The sequence below is a fragment of the Nilaparvata lugens genome, chromosome 6, assembly GCF_014356525.2.
Source record: "Nilaparvata lugens isolate BPH chromosome 6, ASM1435652v1, whole genome shotgun sequence".
NCBI lineage: Eukaryota > Metazoa > Arthropoda > Insecta > Hemiptera > Delphacidae > Nilaparvata > Nilaparvata lugens.
This window is the reverse complement of record NC_052509.1, coordinates 37617964-37638477: the sequence shown is the minus strand read 5'-3', so window position 1 is coordinate 37638477 and position 20514 is coordinate 37617964. Positions and strand designations below refer to the sequence as shown.

Sequence of the window (20514 nt, the reverse complement as noted above, 5' to 3'; positions counted from 1 at the left end):
CATAGAAGTGGAGCTGAGCGTCAACAGAGGTGCGGTCATCAAAACAGCTAAGTGGAGCAAAGCAGCAAACAGTGGTGCGGTCATCAGGATGTTGCAGCAAAGTAGATAACACAAGGCGGCGACAATGAAGCGACGTGGACAGTCACAGGTTATGCAGGTAAAACCAAACTATTTATAATAACATTGTTAGATTGTTCTAAATGAGGTGGTGAATTTTACTTAGGTCTCTGACAATATTACCAGAGGCGCATTTGATTGTTGCTATTCTGACAAGTCCATCTTTGCCAGGGTGCAGTGCTACAATTCTGCCTAGTGGCCAGCTTAGAGGCGAGGTGTTGATTGATTTGACTACAACCAAATTGTCAATCTATAAGTTTCTTTCAGTAACCTTCCATTTTGTGTGGTTCATTAGTGTGCATAGATATTCTTTAGACCATTGGCTCCAGAAGAATTGCGTCATTTGGTTACAATGTCTCCAACGGCGAGTTGATAGTATTTCTTTAGTCTCTATCGGTTGTGGTGGTGCGGTCAGGGGTCCACCTACTAGGAAATGGCCAGGTGTTAGAACAGAAGTGGCTTCTGCGGGCTGTGAAGACAGTTCAGTTAGTGGTTGGCTGTTCAAAATGCTTTCTATGTGGGTGAATATTGTGTCAAATTCTTCATATGTGAGAGCCTTGTCTCCAATACAGCGATACAACAGCATTTTAGTGGATTTGATGGCAGCTTCCCACAGGCCTCCATGGTGGGGTGTGTAAGGAGGGATGAATTTCCAATTTATGCCATAGTTGGACAGAAAACAAGTGACATCAGAGGGTAGTGATTCCAAAAGCTTGGCCAATTCATGCATTTTTCTAGTGGCGGATACAAAAGTTTTGGCATTGTCAGAGCATAGCGTATGAGGCGTACCTCGTCGGGCAATGAATCGTTGTAGTGTGGCGATAAAGTGGTTGACTGACATAGAAGACAGAAATTCAAGATGAGTAGCTTTTGTGGCAAAACACACAAATATGCACAAATATCCTTTTGTAGTTTGCGCACGTTTTAGCAGAGATGTCTTGCAGACAAAAGGTCCAGCAAAGTCCAAGCCAGTCACATTGAATGGTTTGTTGATGGCGACCCGTTCGGCAGGTAGCGGGGCCATGCGTTGTTGCAAATTTGAGTGGCGAAATCAGTTGCAGATGATGCATTGGTGTATGACACGATGTACCTGATTACGAGCTGATAATATCCAATATTGTTGGCATACTGCAGATTGGGTGGTGCGAGGACCAGCATGACAGCTCATGAGATGCTGTTGTCTTACTAGCCGTCAGGCTCGCTCCGCTCGCCATATCCGTTTAGCCAGACGTTTAGTCTGGACCCCCGACTAGATTGTTCTAACATATGATAAAAATGCTCAAATGAAAAATGCAGGCGAGCGAAGCGAGCCTGCTGATCTTATTCTTGGACGAACCAGTCGGGGGTCCAGGGGGCGGAGCCCCCTGGCTAGACGGATATGGCGAGCGAAGCGAGCCTGACGGCTAGTATGTAATATTTATCCTACACGATTCAAAATCAACACTTTTTTACTTGAAAGTTTTGAAAAAATAATGAATTACGTCTTAAACTCCAGAATAGAGTTGAGCGCACCTGTAAATACATCGTAATGATTGCTACCCTTGAAATTTATGATGTAGGTTAAAATTTGAATTGGAAAAATAAAATGACAAGTCATTATTTCAAAAAAGTGATATCAGTTGAATTATTAACGTTTATTCACGAAAAATTCCATTTAACATAGGGTTTTCAATGTAAACACGGGTTGAAGTGTACGCTTTTGAACAGCTGATCACCTGATGGTTCTAGCCTTGTAGTTTCGTAAGCAACGTACCTTTGTTTCCAATGTCGTCCGAGTGGTTTGTCGTCCGAGTGGGTACCCACCATATTACTGTGTTTCAGTGCAGGCGGAACTCCGGCCACTGTATACATACAGTACGGAAACTTGGCTAGTACGCTGACGCTAAAATCCGCCATCTTGTTAGGAAGCGCCGCATTGTAATAGTATTGATGGTAGGTTCGGATCACTTCAATGATCCGGATCAATTGATCTCGTTCATTGCTACGAGTCAATCAGGGGCCTATTTCACAAAGGTACAAGTATTGTTACCAACCATGGTTACGAACAAGTACTTGTAGTTACACGTTTACAAGTACTCACGTTTCACAAAAATTTATGATCTACAAGTTTACAATTTTACAAGTCTACAAGTACTTCAATAGTAAACATAACCTATTTTCATGATGATTTCCTTTTTTCATCCTTTATAAAGGTTACTTGTACTTTTCAATAATTACTTTGAAAATATTTGAAAGCAATTTAATGTTTTTTGTACAGTCTACTTCATTTATTGCTGAATTTGTAACCTACACACTATATGTACTCTGTATATTTATATAGTAGATGTACTATATATAATGTATACTATATATACTGTGTATATATACTATAGTACACATAACCTATGAGGTAGCACATTAATAACTATTTTGGAAATTATTAAATTTGATTTCCAGATGCATATTGTGATGAATTTTTTAAATAGACCTCATGAGAAGAGAGAAAAATTGTGATTACCTTTTAAAATGAAAGAATTTGCTAAAGGAATAGTTAGCGACCGAGCGATAAGGCTTACTTATCAGTAACTGTATATTAGATAAGAGTACCGTTCTGTACTGAACATTTTCTAGAAAATTATTCAATAAAATTATAATTATTCTGCAAATAAAGCACGAATTATTTATGAATCGCTCACTGATTTTGAGGTTACACTTTGTTTACTATCGATCAGATGTTTTTAAAACAGTTCGAACGCAGCTGACTGATTCTAAGTATTGTCAAATGTCATGCTGGCTTCACGCAAGATATAATACCATTTCTAAAAATTATAAAACTATCAATAAAGGACCAAGAATTTCAAATAAAAAAATAAAAATGTATGTATTATTGTTGAAATTATTTATTATTTAAGAAATTATATTATATGTCAGGTCTTATTGTAACTAACTAGGTCATAGCATGAACAGCATATTATTGATAAAACGGCAGAAATTAATTATAACAGTCTCAAACATAATAAAATTTGTATAAGAATATTAATTTATTAATGATTCATTCAACTGAACCACATGGTAATTAAATCTCTTTGGCAAGCCTAAGCCAATCATAGTGCATAGAAATAGCACCAAAAAGGTGATCGTTTGAAAGCAACACATGTTAATCTACTATCAGACAACAAACCTGCCTTATCATATATGCTAGCACATGTACATTGTATGAGAGGAACTATGTCTAGAAGATTAAGCAGTTTTAAGAATTACATAAATTGAATTATTATTGTAATTAAAGGAATTATATTCTACTGCCTGCCACTGACGTCACGTCTACGTCACAATCGTTCTACCAATGGCAAATTTTTATGCAAATTTATTACATCGAGATTCTCAGAAGAAAGGTCTAGCCAAGAAGCTGAGAGAAAAGACAGCACTTCCCTTTTGAAATCCTCACCGTTCAGATCTCTTTATAGTTACCAAGACCTATTTGTAAAGTTTTCGTTCGATTTTATATGTTTTATTTGTGAGCCAATATTTTAGGCCAATCTATTTGTTCTTTGTAAATTTGTATTCATCAATCGATAAATTTAAAAGTTTAAAGTAAATTATCCCTTAATTAATTTGGTGAAGGAGATATTTAAATTAAAATTCCACACGTGCTGAAACCGAAGCCTGGACCCGCTGCCGATCAAACGATTTTTGATCTAAAGAAGAAAACCACGACCACCAAGGAATTTCACGTGAGTTATAAGTTTAAAAGGGGCCCCAATCTACGCTTCGAAAATATTTCAGTGCAGAAACATAAATTTTTCTTCGTTAAATTATTGGCCACGCCGACAAGCGCTTTTAGTTATTAAGAGCCTAGAATTTATTCAATATTTAATTTATACGAACTTGTAGTTGATTAGCTATCCTCCGCTGCCAGAACCACGACCCCGAGCATTTTAAAAATATTTTATAATTCATTTTTTCACTATTTTTTCAAAACTGTTCAATTTTATCAATTGTAAAATTCTGTCGAATCACGCATGATATCATGCAAGTACAAGAAAATTGCTAATCATTTTTGTTAATGTTAAACCACTTTCAATCTGTAAATTATATTCTGAATCTGCACTGTGAGATCATATATTTTATTATAATATATTCCAGTTTTGTTAATTCGTTTTCTGAGTTCGATTATTTCTTAAGCCTGTCAATTATTGTGTCTGATACGTTCTATATCATCAAGAACCGATCGAATACGATCATTGGAATAATTGAGTTAAGCTGGATATTGGAACAGGTCTAAGTGGATGTAGCGAGTGGGGTCAGATCGGGATATTTATTCTTTGTCCTTACCTGCTCATATATCAGCTTTTATCTGTTACCAACCTCGACTTAGGAGCGAATACATCAATTGTACAGCAGATGCAGCCAGAGATCATATAAATTCCTACAATAGAGCTTAAAACCCGACAAGACTCTGTTCTCGAAGTATATTCTGAACGATATTTGGTCCAAATACCGTATTTTAATCCTTCAGAACTTATTAGAGACGCAGTCCCGTAAATTATCTACATCGGGATTTTTGCTCGACCTGTATGATTTTGTATGCTCATTCTTCACAGGTAATAATTTTAAGGTATCCGTATTCAGTGTTTGGCGGTCGCTACACTGCTTATAAAAATTTCATCATTATACAATCTGTCATTAGAAGAATCAAGGGTGAGCGAGCGTTTAGACCTCCCGCGATTCCGACAATTGTATTGAATCTTGTAGTGAGTCAATCAGTCTGGTGTACACTCAGCGTCCACGCACGCAGTTACAAAATTTATAGCCTCTACACCATTGATTCAGTACAAGATTCACTCTACATGTGTGAAGCCGTTAAAAAACGCACCACATGATTTGCCGGCCCAACGTGAGGCATTTAGATACAGCACTACATGATTTGGCAAATCTCCCTACGTATGTGAGGCGAGTAAAATCACGCTTCACAATATATTTCCAAAATAATCAATTTTAGAGGGATATAGGGCATTTTTGATTATTAGAAATATTTATTGAATATTTAAAATCATTTTAATGATCACTTGTAAATCCTTTACATAGCTTTCCACCTCGGTAGAAATTTCATAGTTACGAACAAGTAATTTTGACAAAAATTGTTGGCTACAATGAAAATCTTTGTGAAACACTTGTTCGTAACAAGCAAATCACTTGTAAACTTGTAGAAATTCATTGTAACTACAAGTTTACAATATTCTGCTTTTGTGAAACGCTAGTAATCAGCTGTTCTCCAAAACCATGGTTGGCAACAAGACTTGTAACCTACTTGTACCTTTGTAAAACGGGCCCCAGAAGACCAGGATTGGAACTTCCCAAGGTCACGTGACGTGTTTAGTTTTGGCGTCATGTAAAAAGCATTGGTTAGATAGGCGATTGATTACAAGTTTCCATTCTGTATATTCTGTGATCTGTGCTCCGGCGACCCGTAGAAAAGTAAACAGAATCAGAAGAAACAGATCTTGACTGGCAAATTTTGTTGAATTTTATTAAGTGTTTCTGTATGAAAAGATAACTTATTCGATCTGAAAAAGAACAGTTCATAACGTTGAAATTTATGTTTCAAATACAAAAGTAACTTGAGGTTTTTCATTTTTCATGTAGGCCTACTTATTATTCAGATGTCAAATAGGCCTAAATTTCATAAGAATTAAAAGAATTTTTCACATTCTACTCTCATAATAACCAAATATGGAGACAATTTTTCACGAAAAGGTAAGCAAAATTGAAGTTTTTTGGATTGTGAACAGCTTAAATTACAAAACAATTAACTTGGTCTCATTTTTATAACCTTATTTTGTTAGGCTGTCATTTTTAGGCTAATTTTAGCATCATGGTTTACAAGGTTATACAAACAAATTTGGTGAAGTGTACGTCCAGTGCCAAAAATACCTTTCATGAAATTTTTGGTTGGGATCGATTTAGTATGTTATTATAAGCTCAAAATCACTAAAATTAAACGGCGGTCACTATTGTTTTTAAAATAAACTAGTAGTTCTGCGAACAGTAGACCTCGCTCATGAATAGCCTACAACTTTTAAACTAATGAGAAGGGCTTAAGAAAGTACAGTATATTGAGAGATTTATCTATGACATCTATTATTTTCTCCTTTGAAAGTGCTAAAGACATTGTTTCCAGGGACGCCGGACTTATAAATGTCTCTCAAGGAGGTACTGTACCTTCATATCGTCCCCATATTTACAATATTACAAATTTTCTAACAATTAATTATAAGAAATCGGTCAACTGACAGAAAAATGAAATATGCAGTAGGCAATTTAGACCACCATGAAACGGAAATGATTCTAAATAACATGGGTATGATGGTGACAATGACAGTAGGTTGCTAATAATGTTTTTCTTAAAACGTGGATTCAATGTTATGGCGGCTTGTTATGCCTATGCAGAATGTTTATGCTCACAAGTCGGTTTCCGATCTCATACTAAAGCAATCTGAAAAATGCAGAACTCCAGGGTAATCCTACAATCATGACGCTAAATGACTCAGCATGTGGCCTGGATGATACCAAAGTAAAGACAAGCACAAAGAATATGAAGGCCGCAGAGAATAACAGGCAGAACCCAGACACCTCTGATCCAACGGAGAATATGACAACTACAGAGAATAATATGCAGAATACAGACACACCGAGTGAAGCTACAAAAAACGACAAAGCACACAAAGAAGACCACTCCCAATGACACAACCTAATGGAGAGTACTTACCGGACCATGGAAAAAATAGCAACCTATCAAGAAAAACAATAGACAAAAATATAGTCATTTTCTTCCTGAATATACAACGAGGCCTACAAAATAAGATAGAACAATTGATCATAGAGGTGGAAAAAATAAGACCCCATTTCTTACTAATAGCTGAACACGGATTGAGCAAGGACAGACTAGAGACTACTAATATACCAGGCTTCACGCTACAAACCGACTTCTCAAGGAAACTTCACATGTGGGGCGGCGTAGCCATATACTCATCTGACACTCTAGATTACAACTATAAAATTTTGAACACAGACAATTTTTCCAAGGAGCTCACCAGTGAAATGGCTGCTTTGACTTTAAGGACAAAAACTAGGAAACTGACAATAGCTTGTATTTATAGGCCAACATCTGGAAATACCCTAGAGTTTTACGAGTATATGGACAGGTTCTTGACACATATCATGACAGGTAATGGTGACATAGTGATAATGGGGGATTTGAATGTTGACTCACTGCAAAATTCACCCAATTTAAAGAAACTAAAAAACATTTTAGCCCAGCATAACTTGGAAACACTACAGCTTCCACCAACGAGACAAACATCTAACTCTGAGACAAGCATAGATCACTGCATTACAAACCTGTGCAATCCTAAAATAAAAGTAATCGATAATGTAATATCAGACCACAGGGGAATAGAATACACTCTTGATGCATCTATAAGCCGCAGACAAGACGATATGGTGAGCTTTAGGCGACTGAATCCTGAGAACATGGATCTGGTGAGACTGGCACTCCAAAGGGAAGACTGGAAGGAACTAATGGGATCAAAAACAGTGAATCAGAAGTACAACATTTTTGTAGAGACCATGCTATACCACATGAACTGCATTTGCCCCTTCAAAGCAGGAAGAATAAACAGAAAAAAGACAAGACATTTTGAAGTTACAGAAAGGATTAGAGACCTAAGACAGAGGCTACTTGATGCCAACACCTTATACCAGATGACCGGAACCCACGAACACAAGATCAAATACTCACAGTCAAAGGAAATATATGATAGGGAAGTCAAAGCAGAAAAAAAGAGATACATAACAGACAGAATAAAGCAGTCAACAAATCAAACTAAAGAAACATGGAGGGTAATAAATGAGGAACGAAAAATGAAGAAGAGCACAGGAAATGACGTACTGAGTTTGGTAATGGGTAACAAACTAGAAACAGATCGGGATATTTATTCTTTGTCCTTACCTGCTCATATATCAGCTTTTATCTGTTACCAACCTCGACTTAGGAGCGAATACATCAATTGTACAGCAGATGCAGCCAGAGATCATATAAATTCCTACAATAGAGCTTAAAACCCGACAAGACTCTGTTCTCGAAGTATATTCTGAACGATATTTGGTCCAAATACCGTATTTTAATCCTTCAGAACTTATTAGAGACGCAGTCCCGTAAATTATCTACATCGGGATTTTTGCTCGACCTGTATGATTTTGTATGCTCATTCTTCACAGGTAATAATTTTAAGGTATCCGTATTCAGTGTTTGGCGGTCGCTACACTGCTTATAAAAATTTCATCATTATACAATCTGTCATTAGAAGAATCAAGGGTGAGCGAGCGTTTAGACCTCCCGCGATTCCGACAATTGTATTGAATCTTGTAGTGAGTCAATCAGTCTGGTGTACACTCAGCGTCCACGCACGCAGTTACAAAATTTATAGCCTCTACACCATTGATTCAGTACAAGATTCACTCTACATGTGTGAAGCCGTTAAAAAACGCACCACATGATTTGCCGGCCCAACGTGAGGCATTTAGATACAGCACTACATGATTTGGCAAATCTCCCTACGTATGTGAGGCGAGTAAAATCACGCTTCACAATATATTTCCAAAATAATCAATTTTAGAGGGATATAGGGCATTTTTGATTATTAGAAATATTTATTGAATATTTAAAATCATTTTAATGATCACTTGTAAATCCTTTACATAGCTTTCCACCTCGGTAGAAATTTCATAGTTACGAACAAGTAATTTTGACAAAAATTGTTGGCTACAATGAAAATCTTTGTGAAACACTTGTTCGTAACAAGCAAATCACTTGTAAACTTGTAGAAATTCATTGTAACTACAAGTTTACAATATTCTGCTTTTGTGAAACGCTAGTAATCAGCTGTTCTCCAAAACCATGGTTGGCAACAAGACTTGTAACCTACTTGTACCTTTGTAAAACGGGCCCCAGAAGACCAGGATTGGAACTTCCCAAGGTCACGTGACGTGTTTAGTTTTGGCGTCATGTAAAAAGCATTGGTTAGATAGGCGATTGATTACAAGTTTCCATTCTGTATATTCTGTGATCTGTGCTCCGGCGACCCGTAGAAAAGTAAACAGAATCAGAAGAAACAGATCTTGACTGGCAAATTTTGTTGAATTTTATTAAGTGTTTCTGTATGAAAAGATAACTTATTCGATCTGAAAAAGAACAGTTCATAACGTTGAAATTTATGTTTCAAATACAAAAGTAACTTGAGGTTTTTCATTTTTCATGTAGGCCTACTTATTATTCAGATGTCAAATAGGCCTAAATTTCATAAGAATTAAAAGAATTTTTCACATTCTACTCTCATAATAACCAAATATGGAGACAATTTTTCACGAAAAGGTAAGCAAAATTGAAGTTTTTGGATTGTGAACAGCTTAAATTACAAAACAATTAACTTGGTCTCATTTTTATAACCTTATTTTGTTAGGCTGTCATTTTTAGGCTAATTTTAGCATCTTGGTTTACAAGGTTATACAAACAAATTTGGTGAAGTGTACGTCCAGTGCCAAAAATACCTTTCATGAAATTTTTGGTTGGGATCGATTTAGTATGTTATTATAAGCTCAAAATCACTAAAATTAAACGGCGGTCACTATTGTTTTTAAAATAAACTAGTAGTTCTGCGAACAGTAGACCTCGCTCATGAATAGCCTACAACTTTTAAACTAATGAGAAGGGCTTAAGAAAGTACAGTATATTGAGAAGATTTATCTATGACATCTATTATTTTCTCCTTTGAAAGTGCTAAAGACATTGTTTCCAGGGACGCCGGACTTATAAATGTCTCTCAAGGAGGTACTGTACCTTCATATCGTCCCCATATTTACAATATTACAAATTTTCTAACAATTAATTATAAGAAATCGGTCAACTGACAGAAAAATGAAATATGCAGTAGGCAATTTAGACCACCATGAAACGGAAATGATTCTAAATAACATGGGTATGTTGGTGACAATGACAGGAGGTTGCTAATAATGTTTTTCTTAAAACGTGGATTCAATGTTATGGCGGCTTGTTATGCCTATGCAGAATGTTTATGCTCACAAGTCGGTTTCCGATCTCATACTAAAGCGAAAACAAGAGCTAACTAACTAAGCTGTTATGTCTCCGGCCGGTTCGGTATTTTGGCACTGGACGTACACTTAAGCCCAAATTTCTTGTCATATCAAACAATCAATGATCATTGATATCAATAATATTTTTCTAACTTGTTCTGTGCTCTTTATTGTTTGTTTGGTATATCATAATGACATTCTTCATCCAACCAAGTCAACGTTTTGTGTAGGCTATCTTGTTCTACTTTTTAAAATTATTTTGATATGTTGCATTTCATTTTTTAAATTGTATAAAAAGTATGTAAGTTATTGCGAGAAATACTGGTACAAATAACAATAGTCATCTAGTTAGAAATTTGTAAATGAACTAATCAATTTTAAACAAATTTTGATTCATTAGTATACAATAATATTATTGCATTATTTTTACAGCAAGAAGGCTCACTTTGTGCTCAACACTGTTTGAATGCACTTCTTCAAGGGGCTTATTTCACTCCAGTTGATTTAGCCACTTTAGGCCAGCAAATGGACGATGAGGAGAGAATGAGAATGGCGGAGTCTGGAGTTGACACAGATGAATACAGGAGGTTCCTTCAGGTAGAATAAATCATTTAAAAATTTCAACCTTTATGAATAGTACAGATAATCAGAGGTAGGCCTATTTTTGAATGTAGGATTACTTACAAATTACTTCATTAATATTTTATTTCTAACTAGGGACTATCAGAATTCTCAGACGTTTGAAAATTGGCCGGCAGTGCTCCAGGTAATGCGATGACGTATAATTCGGGGAACTTTCTTCTGTAAAAGGAGAATCCTTTCACAGCTACCCGCATGGCCCCATAGTACTATTCCATAGCTTATATGACTATAGAACAGCCCATGGTAGGGTGAAATCAAGTAGTTGGCAAGCGCTTGTCGCTTCAGTTTCATAAAAAACGTTACCCTGGCCAGTCGATTGATTGCACAGCATGCCAATATGTCGCTCCCAAGATAGAGGAAAACTCAAGAGTTTGAGCCTGCATAATCACGCCTTAAGGTGTACACCAGGCTCTGTGTTCCCCCTCATTCAGACAGTTTGTTTGATTTGAAGTTTAAATCTTAAACCACTGGCTAGCCTCTTCTACAAGTAGATTTGACTGGGCAACAACAGTTTGGGGGTCCTTATCCTGGGCCAGTAGGGTGGTATCATCAGCTAACAATAATGCTCTTCCATGCACATTGAAGTCGTTTGATGAACACAAACCAAATCAATTTTATTGTTCACATTATTTGTAACATAAAAATCATCAGCACTTTTCTTCAGTAATATTTTTTTAATGTTGATTGTTATTAAAACTAGTCTCAGAGATTAACCATTAATTTTCATATCACTATAAATCTTACTATAAAACTTCAGTTCATCCATTGATGGGCCCAAGTAGTTCTGAGATTATGAGATCAGTAAAAATGATATAGTCTGCGTACACTATCACAAATTGATTTTAAACTAGTTCGAAAGGCTTTCTTCTCTTCAGCCTCCTGGTAAGATCTTCGTTCTGTAGTAGTTGGCTTGCCTCAGGGTTGACATGATGATGGAGTCTCGACTCATGCCGCAAAGCAAATCGACTTATCTCACTGGACACTAATAGAATTCGTAGATCTCTATGCAAGTCATTGTTTCTGATGTACCAAGGAGCGTTGACCATATTCCTTAATACTTTATTCAGAAATTTCTGTATCATATTGATGTTACTTTTACATGCACATCCCCATAGTTGCATCCCTTACACCCAAATTGGTTTTAAGATTTGGTTGTAGAGAATGATCTTGTTTTTCAAAGATAGGGTGGATTGGCGACCAAGCAACCAATACATTTGTACATATTTTATATCAAGCAGTTTTCTTTTGATCTTGATGTGCTCCTTCCACTTCAGTTTTACATCCAATGTCATTCCAAGATATTTTGCTGTATTTTCACAGGGAATTCTATGGCCATTCAGATTGATGTTGATTGTTTCTGCCACCTTCTGAATTCATTCAGATTGATGTTGCTTGTTTCTGTCACTTTTTTGTTGGTAAACCAAATCGATGATTTGAATTCATTCAGCTTTATTTTACATTTTGTTGTCCATTGGCATAGTTGATTTGCAGCTATTTGAATAGTGTCAGATGTTTCTTCTATAGTGGCACCTGAAGTCGAAAGCGCAGTGTTGTCAGCAAATGTAGCAACAGTGATGCCAACACATTGAGGAATATCACAAGTGTACAACAGGTATAATATGGGCCCGAGAACGCTTCTTTGAGGATGGCATGCCAATTTACAGAATCCCAAACGACCGAAACGCTATATTTTCCCAAACGGCCGAAAACTACTTTTTCCCAATTGGCAGAATTAATGAAATATTGAAACTGGAACTTTCTCATTCAGCCGAATCCCAAATGACAGAAAACTTTAAAGAATTTTCCCAATCGACAGAAAACGTGGTTTGTTCCATTGAGCCGAAAGTGGTGAGAGTCCCAAACAACCGAAAGTGGTGAGAGTCCCAAATGACCGAAAGTGATCAGTTTCCCAAACGATCGAAAACTCCTGTTTGTCGCAAACGGTAGAAAGTACAGTAGAAGTGCCACTTCTCTACTCTTTTTCTTATACTCTCTTATCCTCTCTTCCGAGGAGACACTCCGAAAAAATAATTGAAAGGAGCTGTGGATTCATTTTCTACCATTTTGGTGAAACACCAGGTCATAAAGGTGTTGGATTCCTTGTTAGAAAGGAGTTGAAGACGAAAATCGTAGAGTTCAAAGGTATATCCGAAAGAATAGCATTGCTGAAGTTGAAAACTCAGGGAAAACTGTTACATATTTACCAAGTTTATGCTTCTACTTCAATGGCTGAGGAAGCTGAGCACGAATCATTTTACAATTCACTCACCGCAGCTCTAAGCAGGGAAAGAAACAATTGGAAACATATAACTTTGATTATTGGTGACTTCAACAGTCAGGTGGGAAAGCAGGAAGAGGGTGAGAGGCTTACAGTAGGGAAATATGGCTATGGGTCAAGGAACGAAGCTGGACAAAGACTGGTGGATTTCTGTCAAGAGCAAGGATTAAGAATAGTTAATACATTCTTCAAGAAACGAGCTGGTAAGAAGTGGACTTGGATTTCACCAAATCAATTGTTTAAAAATGAAATAGATTATGTGCTGACTAGGCACAATGGAATTGTGAAGCAGTTTGAGGTTTCAGGGAGTCTGAAATTTTATACAGATCACAGACTCATATCCATTGAATTGACAAAAGATTGCTTCAAAAGGAGGCCAAAAAGAGAATGGAATGAAGAAGTAGTAAGGAATATTTTCAAAGCAAATGAACAAGGACAATTTGAATTAGAATTGCAGAATTGGCGTGAACAAAGAGGTGTATGTCTGCAAGAGAGCTACAATAGATTGGAAAGCATCATAAAAAATGCTTTTGAACCTATAATAAGTACAAAGATGAGGAAAATAACCAATGAAACTAAAGAATTTATTGTTAAAAGAGAAGAAATGAAGAAGAAAAAGAACAAAAGTTTCCATGAACGAATTGAGTTTAATACGCTTTGCAAATTAGCAAGATACCATATTAGAAAGGATATTAGGACATTTGAAGACAGAGTTATAAAAAATGTATTGGACACCAGTGGATCAACAAAGAAATTGAGAAAACAATTGATTGACGGTAAAGAATGGAAAGTTGGAGTCAAAGATAGTCGTGGCAGGATTGTAAGGAATAGGAAAGGTATTTCTGAAAATGCTACTGAATTCTTCAGAGAGCTATATCGGGACACATCTGAGAGCGCTGTTGTATTGGAGCAGATTAATTTGCAGGAAGAAGTACCAACAATTGAAGAAAGTGACCTGAAGACAGTTGTAAGTACTTTGAAAAGCAATACCATGGCAGGAGGCGATAGGATAACAAACGAGATACTGAAAGTACTGTACTCGATCTCTTCAGAAACAATAATCAGTCTGTTTGATAGAATCTTCAGTGAACACTCGGTACCTCAGCAGTGGAAAACATCAGACATAATTCTACTGTTCAAGAAAGGAGATCAATACGACATCAACAACTATCGACCAATAAGCATTTCATCTTGTTTCGGGAAACTCTTCATGAAAATGCTACAATATCGCCTACAACCAATTATGAATGAGCGTCAACCAGTCGAGCAGGCGGGATTTCGAAGTGGATTCTCAACGATTGACCATCTTCAAGCAGTTAGTCAACTCATAGAAAAATGTGAGGAATTCAATATAGGTGTCTACTTGGCCTTTATTGATTATAAAAAGGCATTTGATAGTTTGAAACATGCATTCCTCTTCACGTCGCTTGAAATGATTCCAGCAACCTTCTTAAATATAATAAAGGACGTATATAACAATAGTACAGCACGAGTAATATCAGATTCACCAGGAGAGATCTTCAGCGTGCAGAAAGGTGTGAAACAGGGTGACCCACTCTCGCCGTCTCTCTTCAATGCCGCTCTACAAAACATTTTTAGTGGTCTCAAGTGGGATAGGTATGGTTTGAATATCCAAGGACAATATCTAAATCATTTACGTTTTGCGGATGACATTGTTCTTATCGCCAAATCTCCATTGGAACTAAAAATCATGATAACCAGTTTGGCTGCTGAAAGTGAGAAAGCGGGGCTCATTGTTCCAAGGAAAACACATCTCATGACTAATAGGGAATCAGTAGACTTAATACTTGATGGCTGTTCATTGAATTGGTCAAGAGAGATTATTTATCTAGGACAACTGATTGCTTTCACTGACAGAACCGACAAAGAAGTGAAACGTAGGTGTGCAATTGCATGGAGGAAATATTGGTCATTGAAAAGTATTCTCAAGAATAAGGAGATTAGTACTGTTAAGAAGACACAGATATTAAAGACTTGTGTTTTCCCGCGCTTATTTACGGCTCCCAAACCTGGGCGTTAAAGAAAGCAGTACTACAGAAAATAGCAAGAACTCAAACGGCGATGGAAAGAAGTATACTGAACGTAAGGAGGCTAGATAGAGTTAGGAATACATCCATCAAGGCGATAACAAAATTGGACGATGTACTGAAGACTATCAAGACTCTGAAGTGGAAGTGGGCAGGTTACGTCGCTAGATTGGAGGATGGCAGGTGGACGAAGAGTCTAACTTTGTGGAAGCCCAGCTGGAGGAGAAGGAAAATTGGACGACAGCGATTCAGATGGGAAGACGACATTGTGAAAGTGACTGGGGATAGGTGGGCAGTGTATGCAAAAGATAGAGATAGATGGAGGAACCTGGGAGAGGCCTATGTCCAATAGAGGACCTGGTTTCCACAAATAAAATGATAAGAACATTTTTGCATTTTCTTTTTATTTAATCTTGTATACTAATAATGGAGTTTGGACTATTTGAAGAAAAGCTAGCTAATTCAGTAATGTTATTTAATATTTTCAGTTTAGCAAAGATGTTCATTCTTTCTACATATTATTCTGTATTATTGCATAGTGTTGGGAACCAATAGAGGCTTTTATTATTATTATCCTCTCTTCCCTTATTTTTTTCTTCTGTTCTCTTCTCTTCCCTTTATTCTTTTTCTCCTATTCTATTTTCTTTTCTTTTCTTCTCTGATTTTGCGTCTACTTCTCCATTATTCCTGTAGAAATAAAAGGAAATTAAATGGGTAGGAACTTTCGTTCCTCTTCTTAAAATCTATTGGACTAGTAGTTTTGTGAACAGTAGACCTCGTGCAGTTATAAAACATAGTCTCCTCTGATACTGTCCATCAGAGTAAATTCTGTCCTGTCGTTTCGGCGAGATATCAGTGTATAAACGACTAGTGGCTGTTTTGGTTGTTGTATCGACAATGCCAATAATTTGATCTACACAGCTATGCTTCTATCATCAAAAGCTTACCGAGTTGAAAGCAGAGAAAAGTCGGGGGAAAATACTATGCTACTTCAAGTTATCAATATTGCATGCCTCACTACATGCAATTAATTCCACACAACAGCTGTTTTTCCACCAAGTTAAATTGAGATATTGAATTGCAAGCGTCATTATCCACACCACAGCTGTTTTTTACCAAGTTACATTGAGATATTGAATTGCAAGCGTCATTGCATACAATAATTATAATCCACTCGACACCTGATTTATGATGAATAATTCTATAGTCTGATTTTTACTATAATATTGGCGTATGAAGGAGGCTTCGTTTCCTTTTATATTATCCTCGAAATGCGAAATTTCCAAAAAACCTTGTATATAAGTCGACGCGCAATTTAAAAAGAACACACCTGTCAAATTTCATGAAAATCTATTTCCACGTTTGATGATTAATTGATGATCAAATTGATGAATTGATCAATTGATGATTAAATTATTATTTTTGAGCTTTACTAACTCTTTATGTTTTCAATTGTTTCTTCTTTCTTTGTATACCGTATACATATTTTTCATACCCCTCTTTTATACCCCTTCGCTAACTTTCCTGCATCTAACTCAAATATCGTTCCCTTCTAATCTTATTAGTTATACTGAATCGTTGTGTATATTTAATGAAGTGCGATATTATTCTATCTTGTTTTTATCTTTAATTGTAAAGTTATAGCCAATATATAGTGAGAGTAAAATCTTTCATTCACATGTCAACTCAAACCAAAAGTAAAAGGACATGCTCGGATTGTTCTGAACTTAACAAAAACTGGAATGTAAAGAGCTTCAATTAATGGAAGAAAGGCAGCGTAGATGGGAGGACAGAATTGAGATGGAAGCAAAAGCTCAGGTATCTTCAAATAATAGGCCTTTGAAATCTCCATCAGGGAAACAACCACACAGCATTGTGAAACGTCCTACAATAATTAAAAATAGAGTCAATAAACTTCCTGCTTCTCCCACTCCAAGAGCTCTAGGCCCGAAAAATACCGGTAATGAACATGCTACCAAGAGATTACCTCCCTCGATTCCAAATCCCTCAATTTGTGGAGAGAATAGATTTTCAGTGCTGGAAATTTATGATTCACAGCCCATTACACATGTTGAGCTAGTTATCCATCCTCAATCGCCGGAATGCTGGTCCTCAACACCTCCAAAACGTATCAAAGGTCGATGAATGTGAGATTTTATTCGGATAGCCAAGGAAGAGACGTTTACAAAAATTTTAATGACATCAATCATACGTTCTCTAGTATGATTAAGCCCGGAGCTAAATTCAAGGACATATCAGTGGAATCTGGAGAGATGGACGAAAATGATGTCACTGTGTCTCTGGGAGGTATGAATGATATTGCCTGCAACGAAAGGAAGGAATTTCACACATCTCTTCGACAGAAACTGCGAGACCTACAGAATCGACGGGCGGCAAACGTAATTGTTTTCTCGGTACCACACAGACACGATCTACCTAGCTGGTCTGCCGTTAATAAAGGCATTCAAAAGGCGAATAAAGAGAACTTTAATGTAGGCTATGTAAATATTTTAAGAATGTGACATTTGTGAACATTACAAACATAGGTAGAAGGTTTCACACCTCTCATGGCCTTCACTTGAACTCGTTAGGGAAAAAATATGTGTGTGACAGAATTGTTGATGTAGTACATAAGCTTGCTTCTAAACAGGGTAAAATGTGTGAATCGTTTCCGGTGCAGTATCAATTCGATTTTTTTTAGAGTTGGAACCAACAACTATCAATCAAACCCTGATAGATTGATAGACCCTCAGCTCAGTTGAGAAATTGTTAAAAATAATGTAGCTGGATCTTTCAAAGTGAATATTCAAGTTGTATGTAGCGTTCTGTCTCATGGTGATGTTTTTGTACAGAACAATAGTAATAATACTCAAAATACTTCAGAATTTAAAGTGGGATTTCTCAATATTCAGGGTATCAGAGGGAAACATGTAATTTTGAACGAGTTTGCTAATGATAATATGTTTGATGTACTATTTTTGAATGAACACTAATGCCAGGAAGACGAAATTCATTTCCATAAATTAGATGATTTCCAACTTCTGAATAGCTTCAACAGGAAACAACATATTTATGGTGGTGTGGCAATTTATATCAATAAAGCATTGGTAGATAAATGTAGCAGATTAGATCTAGTTTCGTTTTGTAGTGAGCTCCACTTTGAAGCAGCAGCTATCTATTTAAGAGAATTAAAAATTGTTTTGGTAACTCTTTATCGATCACCCAACGGTCGGTGATCCACAAATATTTTTAGAAAAACTAGAAGATATGTTCCATTTTTTCCTAAATCCTAGATGGCAAAATCATAGTATAATTCTAGGTGGAGATACTAATGCGGCTTTTGATGTTACGAGAGACACATGCACTTCTAAAGAATTACAAAATCTGTTAAGACAATTCAATTATAATTTTACCAACTTTAAGGCAACTAGAAAGACTGCCTGTCTTGACAATGGGCCATATGAATAAAGTTGAGCATTTGCTTATACTTCTAAAATAAGGAGCATTTGCTTCATTTTCTATGAATAAACGTGAGCAAAACCTTTTGCTCATGCTCATCAAAAAAATAGTTTGAGCATTTGCTCAAAAGTAAAAGCTTTTGCTCAAAATTGTATGAATAAACTAGAGCATTTGCTCAACTTTTGAAGCAAATGCTTCAAATAAGGTGAGTCTAGTCTAGAGTAGCTTATCACCTTTTTCTCATAGTAAAATGGCTCAACTAATTCGTATGAGGAAGAGGAAACTATACCAGATACGATAGCAACCAATAGTTGAGAACTATTATAAAACTCTTTTTAGATTCAACCATGATATATATCACCATTATCCCTACAAAAGAATAAATACAAAAGATACCTGATATAAAGATAGCCATCACAAAATAGGAAATAGGCATTTAAGAAGATGAGAGTGTAGACGATTAGAAGAAGGCTATTGATATTATAAAAATATGCTGAAGATTATTGTAGAGATGACATTTTTTCACGCTATTATTTCAAAATTCTAAACTCAACTAACCTAAAACTCTATTCATAAATAGAAAACAGAGCAGACGACGCAAACATTAGTGGTGCCCCCTACTTGCATATTTAGCGCTTCCGTGAGCTATAAAAACAAATTAAGGCTACAAAAGCGAATCAGCTGATGAAAAATCTTTAAAATACGTGAGCATTTGCTCCAGAGTTCAGGAGCATAAGGTAAGAGTGTAAGGTAAAGCTTATTCATATAAAAATGAGCAAATGCTTTTGCTCCATGCTCTTGCTCATGAGCATTTGCTCTAGTTTTATTCATATCGGCCATTATATTTACAAATATGTAGAAAGGAATATATTTTGCTCGGACGTAACTCCTTTTGCTTTTTCGGATCATGACTCAGTTTGGTTGAAAATGAATAGAGCTAGCTCAATGTTACCAAGTAGTGAGTGTGGAGAGCCCAAGTTTGACATCACAAGACCAATGACAAAAAATAAATTTCTCAATTTTAAAAATGCTCTCAAAAGTTATGACTGGAAAAGTTTGCTCAATAATAATAAACATTGCTCAGCTGATGAAGTCTTTGATAAATTTTTCAATGTTGTATTGAGTATATTCGAATCTTATATTCCTATGCATAAGTCTAAAGTCAATTCTCGTGTGCGTAATGTTAATAGTTATTTGTGCAACTAGTGCGCAAAGTGACAGTTTGCTGCACCGAAAGAAACGTTTATGCCCGAGCCGTAGGCGAGGGCGGAATGGCTTCTTGAGTGTAGCAGAGGAACTTTGCGCACGTATTTCACATTTAATTTTTCCCACAGTTACCATTGAATATGAGAAGTGGTTGATTGAATGATTATGGGTAAAATGATGGCTGAAATCCATCAAATGTTTGTGTGTGTGATGCTGTTATTAATAGCAACTTTAATTCATTTAAAAATTAATAATCCAATTGAAGTTGAAAATTCTCAGCCAAAGTTCTCATTTTTATTAATTCAAGAATCAGAAAAAATACAGATGGAACAAAAGCTTCACATTCAAAATACACGCCAACAGCTTGTTGGCTGAACCGAGATGCAAGATGGCTAAACACAACAAGATTGCTGAACCGACAAGCGCGCGACCTAGCGGGAAGAATCGTACCTAAGTTTGTTTCATCCAGCTAAAAATTACTGAAACACGATTCAGAAATTTAGACTTTTGCTCAAATTAACGAGAAAAATGCTCAAAGTAAACTGAAAAATATTTATAAAAATAACATAGACAACAGAGAATATTTATCGTAGTATTGTTATGTTTTTTATTATTTTTATTTATATGAATATC

General features: G+C 36.2%; 2 protein-coding genes across 3 annotated transcripts in view; one reads left to right on the top strand and one right to left on the bottom strand.

Annotated features, from left to right (window-relative positions):
• Positions 1-367: 367 nt before the first annotated feature.
• LOC120352035 lies at positions 368-1141 on the bottom strand. Its single transcript, XM_039431448.1, has one exon. The coding sequence runs from the start codon at positions 1139-1141 to the stop codon at positions 368-370; it is 774 nt and encodes a 257-aa protein (XP_039287382.1).
• Positions 1142-5543: 4402 nt separating this feature from the next.
• Positions 5544-20514, top strand: part of LOC111056994 (ataxin-3) — a 28135-nt gene continuing 13164 nt past the window's right edge. Inside the window, exons 1-2 of one of the 2 annotated variants that reach the window (XM_039430728.1) lie at positions 5544-5853; positions 10681-10845. In XM_039430728.1, coding sequence (XP_039286662.1) covers positions 5830-5853; positions 10681-10845 — 189 coding nt within the window. In that variant the 5' untranslated portion in view covers positions 5544-5829. Of the gene's footprint in view, positions 5854-9161; positions 9530-10680; positions 10846-20514 lie in introns of those variants that run through there. The other variant, XM_039430727.1, reaches the window with a different exon arrangement.